Source organism: Lycorma delicatula, chromosome 13 (genome assembly GCF_047948215.1).
Source record: "Lycorma delicatula isolate Av1 chromosome 13, ASM4794821v1, whole genome shotgun sequence".
Classification (NCBI taxonomy): domain Eukaryota; kingdom Metazoa; phylum Arthropoda; class Insecta; order Hemiptera; family Fulgoridae; genus Lycorma; species Lycorma delicatula.
Window position 1 is genome coordinate 22,442,652 of NC_134467.1, and position 20,603 is coordinate 22,463,254.

The 20,603-nt window shown below is 29.1% G+C and overlaps 1 protein-coding gene across 1 annotated transcript in view; it reads right to left on the minus strand.

Moving 5' to 3' along the window:
* The window catches only part of LOC142334036 (uncharacterized), a 160,535-nt gene that overhangs the window by 33,038 nt on the left and 106,894 nt on the right, over positions 1-20,603 (minus strand). The window contains exons 14-17 of the mRNA XM_075381701.1: positions 15,767-15,911; positions 8,912-8,960; positions 4,634-4,683; positions 2,594-2,730 (exon numbers count right to left, since the gene is read on the minus strand). Coding sequence (XP_075237816.1) covers positions 2,594-2,730; positions 4,634-4,683; positions 8,912-8,960; positions 15,767-15,911 — 381 coding nt within the window. The remainder of the gene's footprint in view (positions 1-2,593; positions 2,731-4,633; positions 4,684-8,911; positions 8,961-15,766; positions 15,912-20,603) is intronic.

Below are 20,603 nucleotides of genomic sequence, written 5' to 3' on the forward strand. Positions count from 1 at the left end.
AACTTAATAAAACATAAGAGAAAAGAGGATAATGAAGAATTCAATATTAAGATATTGGATATATTTAACCAAAAGTTACAGAATTTTGTTATTTAGGTAGTAAAATTACAACGGATGGTTGAAGTAATGTAGCGATAGAAAAACTGATTATCAATAAAAAAGAGAGCTTTTATGCAGAAAAGAAGTCGGTTAGTTTCAATATATAAGAATTAAGATTAATTCTTGAAAATATTTGAGTAAGTATTACTTATACACTTTACTAATGAAATAAATAGGAAAAGGTTAGAGGCTTATAAGAAAGGGGATAATTTGGTAAGATACAAATTCAGGATGTCTTAACAGTAACAGAAGACGAGAGAAATTTGTGGTTGAGTCTTGTAAAGTGATGAACTATGCTGGTTGTATGTATGTTAAAAAACAGAGGTTTAGTTAATTAAGTAATAAAAAGAAAGAACTTTTAAAGAAGATGCAATCCTATATCTTCAGTGATTCTGAATATAATTGAGATTACAGAATATATAAAGGATGTTGAGATTAAAGGATTACCACAAAATAAAAAGGAATGAAGGACAGCAATAAACCGATCAACTGATTGATGACCATAGAGATAAAAAAACCCTTTAAGATTTTGGGATCAATTAAACAGCTATAAACGATAAGGTATATTTTCTATAATATTAGAATTGTGTTCCAGTCAGACAACAAACAATGTTTTCTCTAATTACCATTTTTGTATATAATTAGTTTTTAAAAGAGAATTATAAATCTAGAGAAAAACAAAAGTAGAGTATTGGTTTGCTTGGCATTTCTCCAGTCACCACCCCATTCGGTCACCCTAAAGCATAAGACTGAATGTCTGTGCCACAAACGGCTACTGAGCCTCAAAACAGTTTAGCGACCAGTGTCCTAAATAGCTCCTAGAGCTTACCTAACAGTGTGAGCGAACTAAGCGCAGTGCCATACATCAATGGCTTGTCCCAACAGCTCAATTGTCATATATTTACTAAAATGGGTAGGCGCACCCCATCAACTACTAAAAATATATATGACATCCATAAATTAAAATTTACTTCGTCTAGACAGCAATTCACTGCCACGCCTAGGTCTTTGAATGCCAGCAAGTATCTGTCCACTATATTAAAGCGGTTGGAGCCTTAACTGGCTGGTGGTCAGCCGTATATCTCTAGGTTAGCTTCCCACAGCAGTGCAGTCTTTCTTAAGAGTCTTTCCCTACTACTGATGTTGGTTGAACATAGCAACTGCATCAAGGAACTCCCACACTGTCCGACAATGCAGCTCTCGCTACATTGACTCACCACTTGTGAGTGGTCAATTTTCCCCTTGACCTCTAAGTTCCATGGTGGCCTGGTCTCTGGCCCCCAAGAGCAGGACAGTCAAACATTGACTGGACCTTCCCGCAGATGCACAGCTCATCAGCTGCCAGGTGGAACTGAAACAGATATTGGTTCAAATTAACATGGTTGGTGAGCACCTGGGCACCCGTCGCCCTTAAAAACTAACTCGAGGCATACCATTCCCTTAGTAAACTTATCCCCCATATAAACTTGTACAGGGATCTTCCGTTAGTCGTGGTGTCTCATTCCAACTACCGTGCTTCCATTGTGAGGCTCTGCAGCCTTTTCCACAGGCGGGAGATGGGCAACTGAACAAAATTTAGATCCAATGCATTGTGATCACTATTCTGTTCCAGTACTGGCTTGGCCTGAAAAAAACTAGAGTAATAAAATTGAAAATTGACAATATAAGGTTGTAATAAACTTATGGAATTAAAATATTAACACAGAATAGAATGAAATAAAGAGCAGCACCAAACCAGTGTAATATCTAATGATCCCCAAAAAAAAGCTTGAAACTTGTGCGTGGAATATGAAAATGGAATTTTGTAGTGTGTGCAAAATGCCATGTCTGACTGGGATTGACAGAACCTCTAGATGAAAGGCCAAGGCCTACAACTCCACCACAGTGATCGGGGATGTGGTGGATAAATAATGCCACTTTGATTGCAGATCATTTTTCTTCATGAAAGCAGTAAAAATTAAATTTAGATAATACTCCTAGCTTAAAACAACCTATTTTCACTGTGAAATCACCACATCCTTAGCATCAAGAAAGTTCCTGTGTGGCACAACAGTTTTAAATATAAATATTTGTAACACACATCTTAAATGTTATTGAAGATAAAAATTTTAATATAAAAGCTTTGGGCCACAACAACACTAATGAAAGTGGTGGACATTAATGATTTTCATAGCTAGTTTCAAAAGCAGTATAAAGTACCTCTTAAATAACTGCTCAACAGTGAAACATTTAAAAAGAAAAGTAGATGTCATGGCAGATATAAATAATTTCAAAGTAGGTCCACATGCTAAATTTCATTTTTCTATATTTAACAGTTGAAAAATTATTTAAGGTTTTTATACTTTAATTACATTTATGTTGGTCTTAAAAATAGCAATTTTTTTTTATCTTATAACAAAACTCACATCTTTCTATAGTTAATAATTTAGTGATGCTGCAATTAAAAAACAAAAAAAAGTAATAATATAAATATAAAAAAAAAATTAATAATTACCATTAGATTTAAATGTTCTAATACTGTTAATGTGCCAATAAATAAATCTTCTTGGTACATAAATCCTGATAAATTTTGCATAAAACTGCCAACTGTTTTTCCATTAACTCTGATGTCACCATCTACAATCATGCCTCCTACAAAAATAAGTATTAATTTATAAATAAAAAAGAGCTATTTTTAACAGTTACTGTGTTAAAATAACAAAGAAAAAATGCTCATAAATCATTAACAAAAATTAAAAACATTTTATTATATTTAAGTTTTGACAGTAAAGCAGTCACCATCATTAAATATAAAGCAATAGAAAAATTATAAATATAAAAATAAAACATAATAAATTGAAAACTGAAAAAAATAAAACATTGAAAACCAATTTTTTTTTTTTTAATTTATTTAAAATCTGAAATAGATGGCAATCTAATTTTGTAAATCTAGACTGATAAATAATCATCAGGAATTACTAAAGAAATTGTTATGTATTTTTAAAAATAATAAAATCTTTCATTTATTTATGAAAGATATAAAATGTATATTTTTACGTTGTTTTTTGGGGTTAAGTATGTAGAAAAGCCAGCAAAGAATTCCAAAATTATTCTGACACTGTCCCTTATGTTCAACAAAATTTTAAAGTGAAAATAATACAATAAGGATTAACTTAAATAAAATTTAATTAAAAAAAAAAATTGTAAATATTATTATTATTATTCGGATTTTGAAAATGTAAAAATCAAACTACTCTTATTAAATAAAATATATGTAAAAATAAAACAGCTGCAAATTTCAATTATGTTATCAAATTATGTTTACAACCTTATAAAACCTTACTTTTATAAGTTTATTACTTGGTAACCTCAATATTTACAAAAAAATATGCTTTTCTATAAAAAAATTTACAACTATCAGCTATGAAATTGTCATTTGTCATCACAATCATAGTTATATGAAAAAACATGGAGATAAAAAATGAAACTTGCAAATAATCTACCTTTTGACATTTAATATTGTTCAATTTATACTAATGTATTTATTATTTGGCTTGTTTTTTCAATAAAATGTTAAGATTGAAAGAGGATTATTTTATTACACTTAAAAATAATGTATTTACAAAATAAAACAAAATGATTCACATCGGCATCATCATATGATTTTCTGTCTGGTGGCAGGTTCCTTATGCTTCTGCTGTTTCCATCCATCCCTGTCCTAAACTTTCTCCTTCATCTCTTTGTTGCTTCCGATCTTCTCCTTACCTATTATCTTCATCTTCCTCATTCCCATTCTTTTTCTACTGACTCTTCCGATGCAGTTGTGAAGATTCCATTCCTTCTAACCACATGTCCTAGCAGTTCTTTTTTCTTATTTGTATTTCCTGCATGAGAGCTCTTTCTTCTTTAATCCTGTTCATTACTTCTTCATTCCTCACTTTATTCATCCATCTTACATTCTCCATATTCACATAACAAAAGCTTCACTCCAGTCCCTCTCTCTCTTCCTCATCGTCAATGCTTCACTTCGACATTAAAATACTCCATACACAGCATTGGGTTAATTTCTTTCTTAAATCTAGAGCCACATACTACATAGTAGTAATTTCATTTTTTTACTGAAGACTTCCTTTGCCTCTGCTATCCATCCATTTTGTTTTTCCAGTCCTCTGATACCATAATCCCCAAAATATCTGTAATTTTTTAATTTTACTATTCTTCCTTTGTGTGTCCTTACAAAACAATTCTAGTTTCATCATACTATTAAAAACTAAAGATGATTTTAAAAAGTTTAACATTTTTTAAATATTTTCCTCAAAAAAAGTATTTGTTTTTTAGATATCTACAAAAAAAAAAAATGTTTTGCCTCTCTTCTCATCCCATGTAAAAAAATATTAGAGGACAGTTTTATCAAATTAAAAGAAAAAAATTACTTCCATGGAAATTTTTTCAATTTTGGATTTTGTTTCTTATTCTAATAATCAATAGGATAATTTTCTTAAATTATTTAGAAAATTATGATACAATAATTATGTATAAACATTAATTATCAAACCTGGAATACGGTGTGCTAGACATGACATTAAAGAACTTTTACCAGCTCCACTGAAAAAAAAAAAAAACAAAACAAATATTATAACTGTTTTATTATTTTAGAAGATAAGATTTTACATTTTTTTATTTTAAATTACTCCCTCTATGAATCATGAGACCTTGCCATTGTCGAGGGGGCTTGATTGCTCAGTGATGTAGAGTAGCTGGACCGAAGGTGCAACCATATCGGAGAGGTATATGTTGAGAGCCAGACTAAGGAATAATTCCTGAAAGAGGGTAGCAGCTCAAGGGCGTAAGCCAGGGGGACTTAAACGGCCATATCAACATCACTCAGTCTTTCGAGTACTGCACAGCTGAAAGCAATGGAAAACTACAGCTGCTTTTTTTTTTTCAAGAAAATGTAGCTTTCTGCATTTTCAAATAGCAATGATGGCCTCCATCATTGAAGGCACCTCGCCTAACTTGGTAAAATATTCCGGAGGTAAACTAGTCCCCCGTTCGGATCTCCAGGTGGGGACTACTAAGGAAGGGGACACCAGAAAACTAAAAAATAACATTCTATGAGTCGGAGTGTAGAATGTTAGAAGTTTAAAAAAGGTTGGTAAGTTAGAAAATTTAAAGAGGGAGATGTATAGGATAAATGTAGATGTAGTAGGAATTAGTGAGGTTTGGTGGGAAGAGGAAGGCGACTTTTGAAAACAAATTGTTAGGGATGTGGGATGTAAGGGGTATACCGAAATGAAACGACTAGCACTAGATAGGAAATCTTGGAAAGCTGCATCAAACCAGTCAAATGACTGAAGACAAAAAAAAAATTAAATTAATATAAGCTTTTCTAAAGGGTCATTATAATTATTTGACTGGTTCAATGCATTTTTCCAATCTTTTCTGTTCTATGCTAATCTTATAACTTATATTCACCACAACTCATTCATTTATATATACACATTAACTTCCAATATGCTTTTTGAATGAATTCAAAATATTTGTCAACTTAAATCAAGAAAATTACCAGAAACAAGACTAGATGATGTCAGGATGAGAACGCAGCACCATTCACTGTATATTATATGAGTCACTGAATATATATAAGAATGATTGGTAATATTAAGATATAAATTTCATAAACATTATCATTTAGTATGTTTATAGATTCTCATTAAAAAATGAATATTTTATGTAATTATCACTCTGTTGATAATATGATATCTGTTGAGTGGTGGCAGAGTGAAAAGTGTTCTGCCTTTCATTCAGAAGAATCTGGGTTCCGTCTGGGTTCCGAAGAATCTGGGTCAGATTGTTTTATCAGTTGATTTTTGTCAGCTTTGTTCACAGCTGACTTCCATATTTCATTGTTGACAACACTTTTTATTTGCATAACCATCAAATATTTTGTTTACCCTTTCGTTTCCAGTTGGCAGCAAGGATTTTAACACTTGAAATTGACATTTTTCTGGTTGAAAATATGTTTCGTTATGATGGTAGTACGCAGAGTACATGTGAAGGTAGGTTTCCAGAACATACATGGAAGGTTTCATGGCAACTAGTTTCCAGGGACTGATGTTTCACATTGTAATACAGTGAGAAATTGATCGATAATTTCTGATAAACTAGATCAAAGATGCATCTAAGTCAGGAAGACCATCTATCCTGATAGAGGAAAAGTTGGATGATATTTCTGATCATACGGCTTGAAATCCAGAAAAAATCATTCAGAAAATTGGCACAATAAGCAGAAATATCAAGGAGTAGTATGTACAGAGCACTGACTAAATGTTTAAAATTGCAGCACATGATACTGATTTTCCTAAACATGTTGAATATTGCCAGTGGCTTTTAGATTTTATAAATAAAAAAAGAAAAGACATTTATCAGCTCATGTCAACAGCCGAACAGTTGAATGTGATGTGAATAATCCTCATGAGATTTTGGAAAAACTATTATTGCATGACAAAAAAATTTGAATTTGGTACACTATTGTATATAAAGATAATCATTCAATTTTTCCAAGGTAAACTCAGAATATTACTGCAATAAAATCATTTATTTATCAGCCAACCAAATGAGAAAGAAATTGCTGGAGTGTACTTTCAACAAAATGGAAGAATGGCATACATCTGCAATCATTAAATGTTTCCTAAATTTCACAATGTGAAATTTTCTGGGGTAAGCTCATTTCAAAACAAATCTGGCCACTGAGATCCCCAGATCTTACAAATACAGATTTTATTTACAGAGAACAATGGAAGTATCTGTTTACAAGAATAATTCTCATACCCCGCATGAACTGAAAAATAACACAACTGAATATACATAATTGCACCACACCTTTTGTGCTTCAGTGTGTATTTTTAAATATGTTGAAACTTCTTCACATTTGCCTAAAAGCAAATGGTGACCATAATGAGCATGTCTTGTAAATAAAATTTTACAAGTATTCTGTTTCTGTTATTGTTATTTCATACCAAAGAAAGCAGGGGTAGATAAATGTAAAGAATACAGAACAATTAGTTTAACTAGTCATGCATCAAAAATCTTAACTAGAATTCTATACAGAAGAATTGAGAGGAGAGTGGAAGAAGTGTTAGGAGAAGACCAATTTGGTTTCAGGAATAGTATAGGGACAAAGGAAGCAATTTTAGGCCGCAGATTAATAGTAGAAGGAAGATTAAAGAAAAACAAACCAACATACTTGGCGTTTATAGACCTAGAAAAGGCATTCGATAACGTAGACTGGAATAAAATGTTCAGCATTTTAAAAAAATTAGGGTTCAAATACAGAGATAGAAGAGCAATTGCTAACATGTACAGGAACCAAACAGCAACAGTAACAATTGAAGAACATAAGAAAGAAGCCGTAATAAGAAAGGTAGTCCGACAAGGATGTTCCCTATCTCCATTACTTTTTAATCTTTACATGGAACTAGCAGTTAATATAAATCTTAAAAACATTAATTTCAGTAATATACGAAGGTATATTACTCCTAAGACGAAAATAATTATAAGTTGTACCTCATATAATATAATATACGAGGGTAAGTCTATTATCCGCAATGTAGTTATAAATTTTATTGCAATGCAAATAGGAAACTTACATTTACACCATTTTTAACATAATCCCCTTGCATTTCAACGCACTTGGCCATCTTTGCACAGATTTCCTGATGCCCTCATAAAATAAGTTTTTCGATTGAGCTGTGAGCTAGAAATGCACCGCTTCTTTCACTGTTTCGTCCGAGAGACAGTACTACCAACATAAAGAAAAATATAACTAAATTGTGGATAATAATTGGATTTAGAAATTGGAAAAAGGATTTAGAAGAAACAATGAACGGCATAGATGAAGTCCTACGCAAGAACTATCGCATGAAAATAAACAAGAACAAAACAAAAGTAATGAAATGTAGTAGAAATAACAAAGATGGACCACTGAATGTGAAAATAGGAGAGAAAAGATTATGGAGGTAGAAGAATTTTGTTATTTTGGAAGTAGAATTACCTTGATAGACGAAGCAGGAGCGATATAAAATGCCGAATAGCACAAGTGAAACGAGCCTTCAGTAAGAAATATAATTTGTTTACATCAAAAATTAATTTAAATGTCAGGAAAAGATTTTTGAAAGTATATGTTTGGAGTGTCGCTTTATATGGAAGTGAAACTTGGACGATCGGAGTATCTGAGAAGAAAAGATTAGAAGCTTTTGAAATGTGGTGCTATAGGAGAATGTTAAAAATCAGATGGGTGGATAAAGTGACAAATGAAGAAGTGTTGCGCCAAATAGATGAAGAAAGAAGAATTTGGAAAAATATAGTTAAAAGAAGAGACAGACTTATAGGCCATATACTAAGGCATCCTGGAAAGTCGCTTTAATATTGGAAGGACAAGTAGAAGGAAAAAATTGTGTAGGCAGGCCACGTTTGGAATATGTAAAGCAAATTGTTAGGGATGTAGGATGTAGAGGGTATACTGAAATGAAACGACTAGCACTAGTCTTGGAGAGCTGCATTAAACCAGTCAAATGACTGAAGACAAAAAAAAAAATAAATTAATTAAAAGTAAACAATGATAAACAATTTTATTTGAGACGTTCTATATTTTATTATAAGGAAATTTTGATGGTGCATCATGCATCATTGGTACTGTAGACATGACCTAACAGATTCTTTTTTTGCAAGGATATACAGCAATAATTCATTGACTGATGTTCTTCCAAAAAAATATTTTTAATAATATTGTTATATTATGTGATAATAAATTTACATATTTTTATTTACTTACCTAGCACCCATCATTGCGACTAAATGACCTGGTTCAATGGCACCAGTAACTGTAAACATTTTTTAAAATTATTATTATTTTATTAAGACTTACTTGCATGTAACTGCAATAAATTAATTATTGCAGTATAATATACTATATTCTGCATTTTATATTTTTGAATAAAAATATCCTTTTGGATATTTTTATTCAAGATTTATTAAAACAAATTTACACATTTTATAGATTTATTGGTTTTTTTACATTTAATATATACATATATATATAAATTTAATTAAATTGCACATAAATTAAATCAAACACCAAATGCTGTAAAAAATTTAGCCAAATTATTTTGCCAAATTTAGCTAAAGTTTCTTAATTTTATTTTTTTTTTTTAATATGGTAAATTAATAAATACATAATCAATTATTAAAACTGTGGAGACATTTGTTTAATAAACTTATTAAAATAAAATGAATAGCAATAAGTTAAATTAAAATTATTTATAATGAAGAAAATGCTTATGAAATAGAAAGTAGGTATTGTGTAGGGATAACAACTAAAAAATATATATATATATATTATATATATATAACGGGTGTCCCAAAAGTCACTTGGAAATGAAATATTTGTACTTCATGTTGTTTAAAAAATTTCATATTTGTTAGGGTGGTAACACTACTTATATTTAATTTTTTCCAGTTGATTGAGTAGTTCATCGTTCACGTTTACCAGTGTTGATCTGTAAATTAACAACTGAAATAGTTAACAACTACTCTTATATCTTAAAATAATTATATTTTTTTTGTTGTATTAAAAAAAGGACTGTTTTCAAGAAGAATCTTGATAAAAGTACTAAAAGGAGACAAAATGAACAAAAAGGAAATAGAAAAATTGAATTAATTTTAATATATTCTGCTTTTAGGACGTATTATTTTAAATTATTAATTCTACACAAAATTACCATAGTCTGTTTGGTTTATTGATTGGCAATACTGATTTGACAATATCGATTTTGTAAAAAATTAGCATTATTATATACAATTTTACATCACGATTATATAGAAAAAAATAAATTGAATTATTAATTAGATTAAATTTTAAGAGAAATAGAAGGGCTGTCTTTATCCACTAGATATATCAACTACCAGTTTGGCTTTTTATCCAATCTCTGGATAGAAAATGAAATCCTTTGACGTTCTATTCACACAGAAGATCACCACTTCATGGAGCTCTAATAAAAAAAATAGTTTCCTAATGCACTTCTTCAACATACTCTGACATGAGGAACCAGTGATTTACCCATTTCCCATAATATTTATCTAAAGAAAAAAGGATAATGATTAAAAAAATTGGAGAGAGTGGTCCCTCCAAAAAAAAAAATTGGTGGGAGTGGTCAACCCATAAAAGTAACTATCTTTTTTGGATTAATTTAATATCTTGTTGAAAACCTTTTAATAAAATGAATGATTTTAATATTTTGTGATGTTACTCCCTGAGGTATTTCAAGCATAGTAAATCCATCAGGTCGTAAGTAGATGCAATATACTAAGTTGTTCACAACTTGATAATTTACCTTTTTCATTAGTTTTTAATATGTTAATAATAAATATTTGTGTAAAAATAAAATAATTGTCACTTATTTTCTAAATAATTTAAAGAGAAAGCTTTTACATAATCTTTTATAAATTGTAATTAAGTATTTTCCTTAGGACATAATACAAACTGCTGTTAACAAATGGTATTCATCTTGGAACAGTTAGAAAATATGCTTTGAAATGTAGATTTGATCAATGTGTACACTTTAATTGTCATTTTGTCAAAATTTGTTTATTTATAAAACTTTATATTTTTAGAGAACGTTTATGTTTTAATTTCATGTATCAAGTGAAAAATTTGCATGTTGTGGTTAATATCTTTGTTACATTTGCTGGTTTTCCTGTAGATAATATGTGAAAAGAAGTTTTTTTATCGTAATTCTGAAAATTTAACTTCTGTAAATCAACTCATAAAAATAAGAAATTTTTAAAATTATTAACCACAATTTTAAAATTGGTACACGTAGCATGTAACTGACATGATCTCATTTGAATGATATGAAATTTACAAACATATTACATTTGACAAAACCAACGTGTAAAAATGGTTTCTTAATTACTTTAAAAATGACCAGTAATATGGTCAATGGTATATGGTAATGGGTCAGAAAAGGACTGACCATAAATTATATAAAAATGGTTTTTAAATAGCCCCTTCCACCAATAAGAATCCATTAGAATTTAAAAAAATCATATTACTCTGTCACTTCGTAAATAAAATTCAATTAAAGAATTAAATTGAAAAGTAAGAACAAAGAAACTTTTTTTTTCAAAATATTTGAATTTTTTTAAGAATTTCAAATGTTTATTGTTAACTATAACGTAAGAAATATTCATACATTAATTTTTTTTTAATTTATCCAATCAATAATTCAGGTATTAAGTAATACAATAGTAAAAATGTAATAAATAATTAACATTTAAATAATTTATAGAAAATGTTTATTACAGGATAAAAATTAATAAAATATTAAATAAAAAATACTTCTGATTATTGGCAATAGTTTATTACTTATTTAAAAAATTTTTTTTTTGTCTTCAGTCATTTGACTGGTTTGATGCAGCTCTCCAAGATTACCTATCTAGTGCTAGTCGTTTCATTTCGGTATACCCCCTACAACCTATATCCCTAACAATTTGTTTTACATATTCCAAGCGTGGCCTGCCTACACAACTTTTTCCTTCTACCTGATCCTCTAATATTAAAACAACTATTACAGGATGCCTTAATATGTGGCCTATAAGTCTGTCTCATCTTTTAGCTATATTTTTCCAAATGCTTATTTCTTCATCTATTTACTGCAACACCTCTTCATTTGTCACTTTATCCACCCATCTGACTTTTAACATTCTCCTATAGCACCACATTTCAAAAGCTTCTAATCTTTTCTTCTCAGGTACTTCGATCGTCCAAGTTTCACATCCATATAAAGCGACACTCCAAACATATACTTTCAAAAATCTTTTCCTAACTTTACGTTAATTTTTGTTGTAAACAAATTATATTTCTGACTGAAGGCTTGTTTTGCCTGTGCTATTCGGCATTTTATATCGCTCCTGGTTCATCCATCTTTGGTAATTCTACTTACAAATAACAAAATTCTTCTACCTCCAAAATCTTTTCTTCTCCTATTTTCACATTCAGTGGTCCATCTTTGTTATTTCTACTACATTTCATTACTTTCGTTTTGTTCTTGTTTATTTTCATGCGGTAGTTCTTGTGTAGGACTTCATCCATGCTGTTCATTGTTTCTTCTAAATCCTTTTTACTCTCAGCTAGAATTACTATATCATCAGCAAATCGTAGCACCTTTATCTTTTCACCTTGTACTGTTACTATTTTTGAAGTAAGAGTGTTCAAAAAGTGAACCTTATGGAAGAATGTTTCCTTCTTTTGTTGCTGGTTTAATTGAGGAAAAATGGGTTACACAATGCAGCAGAGAATATTCATTGTCTCCCAATACCTTAGATGTGCCAGACCCAGATTGCCTTCACAGAAAATTATGGTGTAGATGCACCAAACAAGTCCTTCATCAAGCAGCTATACAATAAGTTCCAAGAGAAAGGGAATGTGCCAGATGCAGCCAAAAGTATTTGATCAAAAGTGCTAACACCAGAAAAGTTTATCAAAGTGCATATTCTGTTAGTTCCAAGACATCTGTGCGACACTTATCTAGCCAGTCTACTCTCTCCGTCAGTAATGCCCATACGACATCGTGAGATGATTCAGTACAGAATTTGTATTGTTCATGAATCGTAACCTGCTGGCACTGGAAAACATGTAGTTTTCTGTCAATGATTCATGTCATGAGTAACACCAGATCTGGAAGAACCCGATGAATGGTTTTGGTCAGAGAGGCATGGTTCCACCTTGACAGACACATGAATGTATAGAATTCACGCATTTGGTATACAGAAAATCTAAATCGGCTGCACTGACAAAAAGTGGTATTTGATGTGCAATGTCATGTAGGCAAATCTTCATGATATTCTTTCACGACACAGTGAACAGATGAAACAATTATACACAGATGGTGCAACAATTTATAAACACTATACTTGCAGAGTACATAGAGTAAACATGGTTTTAACAGGACAATGCTATGGCTCATACAACCTTCTTGGATTAGTGTTTTCGTGGACAAGTGATTTCAAAGGGGTCGTAGCCCCCTCGGTCTCCTGATTTATTTTGTCTCTTGTGGGGCTACCTTAAAGATGGTGCTTACAAAACTCATCCCCATACTATTCCTGTATTGCAGAGCGAAACTGAATGATGTGTCACTGCAATTCCTCAACAAATGTTACAACATGTGTTTAAGAGCATGCAGTGTTGTATTCAATTAAGTGAATCACATAATGAAGACCACTTTCAACTACTATTGTAACTTACTCATTTTCCCATAAGGTTGCATCACTTTTTGAACATTCTGTATTAAAATATAATAAGAGTATCTTTTATTATCTGATTAAAAGAATATTCAAAATTTTATTTTAATAAAGATACACCATTCTAGTTTTATTAGCATAAAAATTTGTTTTTTTATTTTTTCAACATTATATGTCAGGTTATTATGATAGTAAAAATTAATTACTATCTGTAGATAAAGATCAAATTGAAGGAAATTTGTAGCTACAATCATGTTTTGGTTAAATTTTACTGTTTTCTATTTTTTTTAAATATAAATCAGGATAAAAGAATTGTTTAATACTAGTTTTATTTAAATTTGATTTTTACCTATAAGAAAATTGAAAATGTAGAATTATTGTGTAAAAATACTTTACAAATGTAAAATGAAGTAAAATTTTATAAACCTTCGTTTCTCCTTCATGTTTGTATACTGTAATTAATTTATGGCTTTCCGAGGAAGAGATTAGATAGATCATAATACTTTGAAACTCTTTAGAAAGAATATTTAATGTTATTAAAAAGTGAGTTATGATTTTAAAAAAGGATAAACATCATTTCATCATACTGATTTTTGTTGAATAATGAATAAATAATGATTTATTCAATTGCTTCAAATTTATTATTGATATAATTTGCATATTAATAATAAAATAAAACCTCTGTGATCAATAGATCATTCATAGAATAGATCATAGATCATCACTCATTTTAAAACAAAATTGAGCTCTATAAAAAAAGTAGAAATTAAAATAAAGTAAAAAGTGGAATTGTTAATCACAAGTGATTCTTTTTCCTTAATGGTTTAATCGGTGCTAAAAACAATCTTGTTTTGATATGAATATTGTAAGTACATTTTCCAGGAATACTGGACATCTATTGACTGATAAATGCTGAAGAGGTATTTCAATATCAATACAGTTTCTTTTTTCTATTTAGTTAAATATTTTTAATTATTATTTTTTTTTTTTGTAAATTATATATCTAACGGAAAAACTTTATGAAATAAATTTATTGAAAGCTAATGTACGGTTAAGTATTTATAAGAATATTGATAAAGACATGGTGCTATATAGCAGTAGAAACAAACAATCATGAGTAAAACAAAGCAGTGAAGTATCTAATGTGCAACACTGAGAGAAAAATTGTCTTGTACAGTCTCAGTTTGACCATTCGTGAGGTGTGTGGTTAATTGAAACCCGACCACCAAAAAACACTAGTATTCAAATCTTTATAAAAGAAATTGCCTTTACTAGGACTTGAATGCTTGACTTCCAAATCAGCTAATTTGGAAGACACGTTCACCACTAGACCAATCCGGTGGGTTATTCGTCTAGTAACGTCTAGTAATAATCAAAATCTAATTTTCCTTTATTTTGTGATATACAAGTAATACCTCAGCTTGTTTATTTATAAAGTTTAAACATTTTTTTTTATTAGAAACAGAAATAATTTTAATGGCGAGTTTGATGTAAGAAGAGTAAAGTGAAATGTTTAAAAGGAATTTTGTTATTTTTCTTCAAAGATCTATAACAAGCAGCTACAGTTTATTAAGGAAAGTAAGACAATGAGTAAATTTCTGCATTAATCAGAATAATGGTTACTTAAGTTTGTTTGAGTTCAATTGTAAATAGATCCTTTATTTTTGATATCTGGAGTAATGAAATTACCTTCTTTTTCAAAATATTAAATAAATTAAGTGAATCCCAATACAATGTTATACGTTGTGATTAGTAATCAGAAGTCAACATCTATTGACTGTATTTTCATGCTGTGGAGCATTACCTCAGATTTTTTTTGTTATAAAATATTGGTAACCTCCTTTGAGCAATATTATATTATTTATATCCCACAAATATTAAGTAGTAAATATTTCGTTCTGATTATTTAAATTTTTATATAACATGTACAATTTTTTGTTTATTAATATAATTTTCATTCTGTATCTATATATTTTTATTTTACAACACATTTATAAACTTTTATTTATATTAAAGAATGTAATTTTATTTATTAATTTATTTTGTATATATTTTATTATTAGCAGAGATAATAGTAATGGACAGCTCACTGTAAAAAGAGCAAATTTAAGTTACCAGATAATTATCTTTTACCCAAACTCAGATGTGAAGTGTTAAAAAAGAATTATGTTACTTTTCCAAGTATATCTTACAATACTACCAGTAATTTTATAGAATAGATAAACGATGAATAATAAATATGTCATTCCATCTAATATCAAATAATCTTACATAAAAATGTGAAAATACATTTTGTCATAACCTGGTATAGTTAAAAGAAGACCTTGGTTCACTCAATAATTAAAAAAACAAATATTTTTAAAAATGAAATTACAATAAAAATACATACCATTACTTATAATTTTTTTAAAAGATGGTGAGGCCTGTCCAAAGAATTTATTTTGTGGTGTTTTTACATATACTGATAACTCATTCCATGTCAGTGTAATACCATCATCATTTGGCGCCCAACGTCCATAATCTCTTGCAGTTAACTGTAATAATATTACATTTTAAATAATAATATCTGATTCCATCAAAAATATAATTGAATAATACACTAAAAAATATCATAACAATAAAAAAAATTCATAGTTATAGTAATAAAAATAAAAATTAAAATCAATCACTAAAAATGAATCTTAAACATTTTTTCAATTATATAATTTTGACTTTTAGAAATTATCAGATTAAAAATAATTGCAAATAACCAAAAAATTATTAATTTAGTTCCAACACTTCAAAAAATAAAATTTAAATAATCATTAATTATGTAATATTATTATCATTAAGTAGTATTATTGATTAATAAAACTTTTTTTCTTGATTCTAGGAGGTTACTGTAAATCAACATTTGACAGTTCACTTTTTTACTTTCTTCTTTGATGTTTGTTCTTTTATTCAGCTCAATACATCATCTTTTTAGAGAACTGTTGCTTGCATTCCTTGTTCCATTTGAGTTTTTCAGTATTGCATTTTTCTTTCTCTAGAAACCTTCATGAGTTTTAATCACATCTTTAAATTTGTTCCTATCGTCAAAAATTTATTTCTGATTTTTATTTCTTTTACATTCTCTCTGACTTCTTTAAACCAGATGGAACTCGTTTTTAGATTATCCATTTTATCAAATATTTGTTTTGTTTACCTATCTTTACCTGTTTTAAAAAGATGTCCATAAAATATTACTCTTCTTTTTTATTTTTAATATATTCTTTCCTTTTCTGTTTAGCCTATGGAACTACCGTAAGTATTACTTCAGAGGATGATATGTATGAATAAAGTGATATGTATGAATGAAGTGTAATCTTGTATAGACTCAGGTCGACCGTTCCTGAGATGTGTAGTTAATTGAAACCTGACCATCAAAAAGAACATTGGTATCCATAATCTATTATTCAAATTCATATAAACCTTTACTAGGATTTGAACCTTAGAACTCTCGACTTCGAAATCAGCTGATTTGCGATGACGAGTTCACCACTAGATCAACCCGGTGGGTCAATTACATTTATTTAATATTAGGAAGAGAATATTTCATAATATTTTCTCTATCTTGCTATAATTTCTTTATCTTGAAATTGTTGTTATTGTAATTTTTTAGGCTAAGTATTTTTCTTGCAACTTGTTTTCCTACTATTTCAAGTTTATCTTTTTAACATTTTCTATTGTAATTAGGGGTTTCTGCTGCATAGAACGTCTCAGGAAGAATTACAGTGTAATAGTGTTGGAGTTTAACTTTCCAGGATAAATACTTTTTATTATATTATTTTTAGTAAGGGGGGTATGCGATATTCATTTTTTCAATTTTAGCTTTAATGGCCTCATCATGAAATCTATTTAACATTACATTTGAAATTTTAATTTTAAATCTGTATAAGTCTACAAAAACTTGTTATCCATTTGAAAATATATACTGTTCGCAAGAAATGAAAATACAAGTAACCCAACAGCATTCTAGTAAAAATAAGAAAAAAGTACAGAAAAATATAAAGAAACTGCTTCTGAAAATGAGCTCATTGGAATATCTGAATTGGTATTAGTTTTTTACATACAGTTCTACCAAAAATATTCTTCTACTTGTATTTTAAGAAGAGAATAATTTGAATATCAGATTATACAACACTATTATTAATAGCATATAAATATTAATAATGGAGACTTTTAGATTTAATCAAATTTAAGGAAAAAAAAGAAAAGACTGGCAAAGGATTGCAGAACTTTGCTGGCTTTGCCCTTGATAGATCTTTATTTCAAATATCACATAAGATTTTTAAATATTACTGACTTTATTATGCAACCATATTTAGAAAAAATTGTGAAAAAGATCAAAATGTTCAATTCAACTGTATTTGGTACATTAATACCAAATACAGTTGAATTTTCAATCTTAAAAATTAAATTAAAAAAAAAATTGATATTTTAAATACAGATCTCATTTAGTTTCCTTGTTTTTTTTTTGTCTTAAAAGTTAATTTATTGGACAGTTATTGATTTAAATAAGTCAGCCCCTATTTAGTGCAATTTTATTCAAAAAAGCTAAGAAAATTATACTCATAGGTTTTTGATCTACAGGTTTTCAAAATATGAGACAAAAATTGTTTAGAAATAATCCTAAATTACTCACCCCTAAATCTTCTTCTTGGCAATTGCTTACAGCTATAAAGCCTGTATCTCACATCCCAACTGCCAAACTTTTCTATTCCACCAATTTTCGTTCTCCAAATTCCTTCTCTCCATTGTCTCCATCACTCCAGACATCCACTGCTTTCGAGGTCGTCCATGTTTCCTCCTCTCTCTTGAGTCCATACCAGAATCTTTCTAGGCCAACTATACTCTCCATTCTCCAAATATGCCTGTACCATTGTAGTCTTCTAAAACATTAATCGTTGTACCGAATGCTCCAATTCTTCTTCTGATCTCCTCATTTCTCTCACACTGCATTCTAGAAACTCCACATCCATAGCCAACAACCTTCCTTCATCTCTTTTTCTAATGTCCTAAGCTTTTGACCTATAAATAAAATGCTCTCGATAACACTCTTGCACAATCTATACTTAGTTGATTTCCGTATCCTGTCAGACGATCACTAAGAATTGCACTTCTGGATAGCCATCTGCCCCAAAGCTGTACAATGATTTATGTATTTTACACTATTTCCTTGCTGTGATAATATAGAGCCAAGGTATTTAAAGTTCTCACATGCCTCAATGATATTCCCATTTATAGTCATCTACTTTTGCACCAGCTACTAGATACTTTATCTTACTAAAATTTATCTTCAAACCCTATTTAATAAAGGTTTTTATCAATTTTCTTACCATGTAGCAAATATCAAACTGATCTGATGCTGACCACCTGATTATTGTTTACAGATGATTCTAAATCTTATCAACGTAAAATATTGAAATTTAAAATAACTTAAAAAATTCTTTCATTTTACTAAAGCTCAATTTTCTAGGATCGTTATATAAAAATAGTTGTTAAAAATGGCAAAAATTAATTTAATTTTGCCCAAAAATTAAAGCCATTTTATGGCTCATATATAAAAGTTTTTTTAGCCATTTTAAACATTTGTATTAGCCAGTCCAGAGATATTTAATGAAAATACACTTTAACATACATACGTATATATATCTTCCATAAATTTCTATAACTCTTTTGGTTTTCTTTTTTAGCCTAAGGAGTTGTCAACATTTCAAAAATCTTGATACCCAAGATTTTGGCTGATTGCTATAATTTTCTCTTTATAGCTATGTTGCTACAGAAGCAATGCCATGAAAGTAAAAAACAGAAAAAAAATTAATTATAGATTTAAAATAATTTGACTTACCATTTTTATTTTATTAACCCAAAATCACTGTAGTTAAAAATATGAAATTTTTATAAATTTCTTTGACAGTACTATGTGGTACCTTAAAAAAATTAATTAAAAAAAAACAAATTAAATATGTATATTTCATATTTCTATCATATTTTTAACATAGATAATAAGCTGACTTACTGATAAATGTATAAATAAGAATGAAAAAATTAAAGATAAGAAACATTCACTGAATAAATAATAAACAAAATCTCAAAGTGAATATTAACCAGTTAATCAACAATAAAAATATTATGTAATTATAAAGATAAAATACATTTTTTTTTAAAAAAACCACATACATTTATAAATTAATAATAAAAGTTAATGCAATTCTTGACTGTGAATGTTCAATGAAATTTTACCTTAAAAACCTTTTTATAAATATTAAAAAAAACTCAAATTAAATTATATTTTTTAAAATTATTTTATTCAAATAAAACATAAAAATAAATTAATTATTTTGATCAGAACATTCAAGAAGAGAATGCATGCATTCCAAACTTGAATACTATATACTTGAAAAAAAAATTGTTTAATTTAATTCTTCCTCTGCGAATCTAAATTTAAATAATATAATCTCAAAATAATTAATCTCGCTGCTGTTGAGTTGTAAAATTCTATATAATGCATTGCTCCACAACGTATATTAACATGTTTATGTTTCTTCACATTACCTGTTCGTATCTTTCTTATAACAGTGATAGATATAAAGATACCTTTCTCTTCCTGTTTAGCCTCCGGTAATTACCTTTCAGATAATACTTCAGAGGATGATATGTATGAGTGTAAATGAAGTGTAGTCTTGTACAGTCTCAGTTCAACCATTCCTGAGATGTGTGGTTAATTGAAACTCAACCACCAAAGAACACCGGTATCTACGATCTAGTATTCAGATCCTTGTAAAAATAACTGACTTTACTAGGACTTGAACGCTGGAACTCTCGACTTCTAAATCAGCTGATTTGGGAAGACGCATTCACCACTAGACCAAGCTGGTGGGTTAGATATAATGATACCAGAAACACAAATTAGAATCTCTTTTTCTGAAATTAACGATGTTTAATATACAAGAAGTTTCTTTTTTGGTTGATAAAGTGAAAGTGTTACATTTAAGGTTGAATTTTAATCTGTATTCCAGCACTTTGACATGCTGATGGACAACAATATAATAAACTAAGCGAACAGGGAAATCATCGCCTTTTAATAAATCTGTTTCCAGGTAAACCTGGCATGGGACTTGTTGTTCCTAGAAATGGTTATGTCATTATTGGGTATGAGTTGTAATTAATGTAAGGTTAATTGTAATCAATATTGTAATCATTAC